Source organism: Cyphomyrmex costatus, unplaced genomic scaffold, assembly GCF_001594065.2.
Source record: "Cyphomyrmex costatus isolate MS0001 unplaced genomic scaffold, Ccosl1.0 scaffold1473, whole genome shotgun sequence".
NCBI classification, from domain to species: Eukaryota; Metazoa; Arthropoda; class Insecta; order Hymenoptera; family Formicidae; genus Cyphomyrmex; species Cyphomyrmex costatus.
This window is the reverse complement of record NW_017275472.1, coordinates 19,902-26,316: the sequence shown is the minus strand read 5'-3', so window position 1 is coordinate 26,316 and position 6,415 is coordinate 19,902. Positions and strand designations below refer to the sequence as shown.

Sequence of the window (6,415 nt, the reverse complement as noted above, 5' to 3'; positions counted from 1 at the left end):
AGGGAACTCGAACGATATCTCGGAGGTAACATTACGTACAACAGACGATCATATCAGTCGTACGATCAAAGCATTTGCGGTCAGTTGTGTCTACGATTTCTCTTTGAGATCGATTGGAAGAGGAAGAAGCTTCTCGCGTGATATATTGCACATCGATCCGAACAGTCCTGCGGTAACTTTCGTGCTACGATCATGTCGTTGACTCTCATACTAACGGGAAGAAACAGTGTCCTCGCGGCGAATTATTTCCCCGCTTTGGACTTGAGTGATAGCGAATACGAATTGGGTCTTACGAATTTCGAAACGTACAACACGATACCGAACGTCACCTCCTCGAATAATAAATTCCACTTCGACACAGACAACATTACGATCACGATTCCCGTAGGTTCGTACGAATTGAATGATATCGAAAAGTATCTGAGGACCGCTATAGTTCACAATACATTACCGAGTACTATCAACAACAACGAACTCGAAGAATTCGACGAGATAGATGTAATATACGAGAACGAAAAAACTATGAAACGGGCGAAATCTGTATTGATTCTTCGCGCGAACGAAAACACCATGAGAAGTGAGATCAAGTGTGAATATCTAGCGGATTTTTCCAAAACGAACAGTATCGGTTCATTGTTGGGCTTTTCGACGTCTCGCGTGTTACGACCAAACAAGTGGTATGTGTCGGACGAACTAGTGAAAATTATGAACGTGCATATAATTCGCGTTGAGTGTAACATTACCTCGGGTGCATACAACAACGACAGACCGGCACATACGATACACGAATTCGCGGTGAACGTTCCTCCAGGATATAAACTATCCGTTACTCCAACGCACGTCATTTATCTCCCGGTCATCGCACGAAACATTACCGATATAACGATACGTGTAGTGGATCAGAACGGACAGTTGATCGACTTTCGCGGCGAAGAGATTTCGATTCGACTTCACATACGACGTAGACGTTAGGGGATACTACGTTCGAAGGCGGAAGATGCTCGTCTTGAACGATTCGTACGACGGAGTGAACGCATCGCAAACGTCGACATTGTGGCAACCGTTCAAAAATCGATACGATCGAACGAAAAGACGAAAAAAAGGAGGTCGATTGAACGCCACGAACGTCGCCTTTCTACGATCTCTCGGATTCGTCGTGAGAAATGAATCGTGATATCCTGAAGATCGGAGGTGCTCCGATCTTCGACGATCGCATCGTTAAAATAGAGACTCACACTTACAATCCGTACGCTAATACTACATTCGGATACAGCGATGAAATACGGATACCGATTCAACATCAGGATCTCTACACGTTACCGTGCGAAAGTTTGCTCTACATCGAGGGAAAATTCATTGTGCGAAGGAAGGAAGGAAGTACCAACGAACCACCGAGACTGTCGAATAATTGCGTCGCATTCATGTTCGACGAGATTCGCTACGAATTAGACGGAGTGGAAATTGACAGAAACAGAAACGTTGGTATTACGAGCACAGTTAAAAATTACGTTTCGTTGACAGTTGACAGAAGCAGAACGTTGGAGAATGCCGGATGGCAGCTTACATTAGGTCTAGACGCATTATTAACAAGTCGATCGATAACTGAAGATTTTAACTTTAGCGTACCGCTTAACATACTTCTGGGATTTTGCGAGGATTACAAACGTATAGTGATAAACGCCCGACATGAACTAGTCCTGATACGTGCGCGTAACGACAACAATTGCGTTATCGCGAGCAACGCAGACGACTATACACTCATGTTATCGAAAGTGCAATGGAAGATGCCACACGTGGTACTGAACGACATCAACAAATTGTCATTTCTGCGAACGTTGGAAAACGACGGTATCTCAGCATGGAATTTCGATCTTGGGATTTGAATGAGTTTCCTCTACTTCAGAGCACGACCAAACATTCGTGGGCTGTGAAGACAACGTTGCATTTGGAAAAACCGCGTTACGTGATCTTTTCGCTTCAAACTGGAAAGCGAAACGTACTCTCTAAGGATACCACTCATTTCGACGCGTGTGCTCTAGTAAACGTAAAACTATTTTTGAACTCTGATTTTTTCCCGTATGATGATATGAATTTGGATTTCGCACGTAATAAATTCGCAATACTATACGACATGTATACAAAATTTGCGAAATTTACTACGGCTACGAAACATACGAAGCATTGTTGTCCGTCGCGCAATTTGTTTCAGTCGCACCGCTCGTGGTGATCGATTGCTCTCGTCAAAACGAATCTGTGAAAAGCGCTACCGTGAACATTCGTATCGAATTCGAATGTAGGAACAATATTCCATCGGGCACCACGGCCTATTGTCTAATTATTCATGACAGAGTAATAGAGTACAATCCATTGACAAATGTCGTTCGTAAGATTATATAACGATACACGTGATTATGTTTTTCTCAACTCAATTTTAGACGATTCCATATGCTAATGTAAGTTTTTCCTGTATGCTTTACAAAAATAAACTATATTCTAAAAAAATGCACCACGTTCATTGACACTCTTATCTCCTCGTTTCCTGTATCTATTTTTAGACACTTTTATCTCCTCGTTTTCATTTGTCTATTTTTAGATAAAACATACCACTCCTCTCTCTGCACTCGCAGTATGCGATTAATAGTCGAACCGTACGTTTCCGCTGTACACGTACGCCGCGATGTTTCTCGCTTTCCTTGTCGCTTTTCTTTCCGTAACGATATCCGCGTCGACGCCGACGGTACAAAATTTAGTAAACACCGAGGTGATAGAATATCTGCAGAAATATGGTTACCTGAAAGAGGTGGACGTAACCACTTACACGTCGATCGAAGATGAAAAAATTAAACAGGCTATCGCATTATTCCAAGAATACTATCAAATACCAGGTAACGGTGCGTTGAACGATAATACGTTACGTCAAATACGACAATCGCTATGCGGGTTACCGGATATGTCACACCAGGAACAAAATAGTGTTGTAGCGAAATGGAGAAAAACGCATCTTACGAGGAACTTCCACTTGGCAGACGCAGATACATTGAAAACTACGGCACACGCATTCTTCTTATGGGAAGCGAACACATCTCTAACATTCGAACGTCAAACGTTAAATCCAGACATTTTAATATCGTACCGCGAAGGATTTCATACATACGTCGATAGCAGACGCAAAGAGATCTGTTCCGGTTTGTTCGACGGATCTGGTGGAGTGCTCGGACACGCGTTTTCACCTACGAACGATCTCGTGCAAACCACAGAGGTACACATAGACGGATCGGAAAAATGGCATATATATTTAAACGAAAATATACCAGACAACAAAGTGCAATTGGTTTACACGTTAACGCACGAGATCGGACATTCATTGGGAATGTCGCACAGTACACATAGAAATTCCATAATGTTTGCTTACGTCACCAATAATACCGTTAAACTCAGCCTAGAGGACAATTTAGCTATTCAACGTCTGTACGGAATAAAAAATCGTAATATAGTGCCGAGTACACAATCACCACCGGTAACAACTGACACAACGAAAACAACATCAAACAAAAGAGATCTGTGCGATCTACCGTACGTAGACAATGTACTGGTGTTGAATCATCGCATATTCGTTACCTATCGAAAAACCATGTGGATGATAGACGTCAACGGTAAGAAGTACAAAGGACCAATCGCAATCAACGATTACCTTCGTTTTCTTCCGGCGAATGTTTCCATAAACGCTGCGTATCAACGACCATCAGAAGAAATTGTAATATTCGCGGATAATCAAATTTACATGATAGACTATTCGAGTTTACGATTGAAGGACGGTTGGCCAAAACGGCCATTCGACTTAAAGTTACCCACGAACATGCACGTTAACGCAGCATTGGTCACCAATAGAGGACAAACGTACGTGATCTTCAATGACGATAGCGTAGCGTTACTGAACGAATGCGATATAACCGTTAACGGATATCATTAGCGGAACATAAATTTCAAGTAAACGACGATGGCGGCGTGCGCGCGCACGCGCGAAAAGCGCGGTAACCTCGCGAAGGGTGAGCCCTAACCTCGCTCCGCCGTCAGCATCGAGCGCGCGCCCTAACCTCGCTCCGCCGTCAGCGTCGAGCGCGACGACAGAGTTCCCGTGGCAACCGACCGACGCCCCGCACCACAGGCGCGTGACCTTGAAAAAACCGCGTTTCGCTTTCTAAATCACACACACACAATCAAAGATGTCACGCACACAAGCATAAAGCAGCCACGCGATTGGCTATCCCCCCCGATGACCGTGTCTGTGGATTTCAAGCACACTTAGATTATCTACTAGAGACATGTACGCGATTTCAAACGACACCCACGACGACACTCGACATCTCATCGAGCATACCAATGGAAAAAAGGAGAAAAAATCCTACGAAACGAACAATCGATAAAGACGATGTAACGAACAATCGAAAAAGACGATATGACGATATGGAAAACGGAACAGACACGTAGGTATTATTTGTATTACATTTTTTCTTATCTAATTATTTTTTTTTTTTCGTTACAGAACCAAAGTAGTACGCATCTTGGAAAGAAGATATCCTTTGACTGTTACAGGATACAAGTATCTAACCGTCGGTATCGATGTTAAATTGCCCTCCGTGGTGACTATCGTTCTTGGAGGCTGTCACGGCAAGGAGATGTCTCTCTCACCGACCGTATGGAGCGAGCTCGTTGAAAAAAAAAACGTCACATTACCGCTTTTGCAATACGAAGAAACCAAAGGAAAACGCACGCCACCGCCGATGTACATCGGAGACGTGACGTTGCGTTTCGGTCGAATTAACAGTATACCGATGTTACGTCTGGATTCATCGTCGTCTAAAGTGACCTTATACAAAAGCACTCAATTTGTTCAATCTCGAATATTGCGTCAATCGCCTTATTTCCTCGTTCAACGCTGTAACTGATACCATCGCCAAAAATTCTCGCGTGTTTTCAATATCGCGACCAATGTGAACGATTCTACGAAATTATCAAGAACCATGTACGAAAACGAATCTTTCGATCGCAACGACATAATCAATTGCGAACTGATCGCACTGATCTTCGGACAAAATTAAAACGCTTTACGAATAAACATTGTACTTTCACATGTAACAATAATCGAATAAATATGTTCATTCAGTTGACAAATAAGAAAATAATTTTATTCGTCCGATCCTACCGATTACGCGTTGATAAAATACTGTAGACGAAGATTATATACCAATTATGCAATGTTAGGTATGATTAATTGGTAAAAATTCTCACGACAGCGTATCTCATCGCTCGACCTTGCAACTAGTCGTAACATTCAACGCGACCTTTTGCCTCGAGATTACGAGTGCATCGCACTCACGCGTCGAGACGCGCGACGTCGAATAAATTGATACAGTATAAATAATAAAAACAATATTAAATATTCTGAAAATGAATAAATTATTTCAAGGGCGATATGAATCAAAGGTATTCTTTTTAAACAATAAAACATTTAATTAGTCACTACTTAATTTAGACATTATAATTAACATTTATAAGTAAAAGGTTTTTATCATCGTTTCAGAGATGATATACGACTTTTCAATCGTGTGTAAATATAATGTCAATTTTCTACGAAGACTCGCAAGAGTAAATGAAGACTGTACGAATGATCTTTTTCGACGATTGATTTTGTTCCAACATTTCTTAACGTCTGACGAGGAGGGCTCAATCCGAGAGCCAAAACGTGTAACACATTTGTATTTATTATCTACTTTCTTTATTTTGTTTTTATTATCTTGTTTTAAAGACGAATTATTGTTAAGGGATGTCTAAATTAAGTATTGACTAATTAAAGGAATAAGATAAATCATGTAAAATAAATAAATATCTTTTCACTCAATATGACGTTGTATGTGACCTCTTGTATTTACGATTTATTTCCTTAGACTATTTCGCAATTTCCGCAAAATCTCGTTCAAAGTGTCATCGCGACATGTATTTTTTCATGGTTTTCCGACAACTTTACGATTTATTTCCTTAGATTTTTCGCAATTTCCGCAAAATCTCGTTCAAAGTGTCATCGCGACATGTATTTTTTCACGTTTTCTCGACAAAATTACATATCGTGCTATACGATTTTCGCTATTTTTTCCATCTTTTGACTATTTAAATAGATTGAATCAAATCATATTTGTGCATTAACGATCTGAACGTAGAATCTGTTACGTATTTGTGTGTATCTTTTACAAAATGAAGAATCTTGAGCCGATTAAAAATAAACTTTTCGAAAGCGACGAAGAGGAGGAGGATGTGGAGAATGTTGAGATGGAGGCTGACGAGGAGGAGATGGAGGATGATCCTCCTACACCCTATCCTACACCCTATCCTACACCCCCTCCTACACCCTCTCCTGTAG

At 41.2% G+C, this 6,415-nt stretch overlaps 2 protein-coding genes across 2 annotated transcripts; both read left to right on the top strand.

The window, feature by feature from the left end:
• The first annotated feature begins 1,163 nt into the window (after positions 1 to 1,163).
• Positions 1,164 to 1,883, top strand: LOC108783309 (uncharacterized). The gene has a single exon (XM_018551852.1). It carries the CDS (start codon positions 1,164 to 1,166, stop codon positions 1,881 to 1,883), a length of 720 nt encoding a protein of 239 aa, XP_018407354.1.
• A 794-nt stretch (positions 1,884 to 2,677) lies between these two features.
• On the top strand, positions 2,678 to 3,970 carry LOC108783308 (matrix metalloproteinase-14-like). Its single transcript, XM_018551851.1, has one exon. It carries the CDS (start codon positions 2,678 to 2,680, stop codon positions 3,968 to 3,970), a length of 1,293 nt encoding a protein of 430 aa, XP_018407353.1.
• The last annotated feature ends 2,445 nt before the right edge of the window (positions 3,971 to 6,415 follow it).

Coding starts and splice junctions, on each gene's coding strand:
- LOC108783309 (XM_018551852.1), top strand. CDS start 1,164: ATGAATCGTGATATCCTGAAGATCGGAGGTGCTCCGATCTTCGACGAT.
- LOC108783308 (XM_018551851.1), top strand. CDS start 2,678: ATGTTTCTCGCTTTCCTTGTCGCTTTTCTTTCCGTAACGATATCCGCG.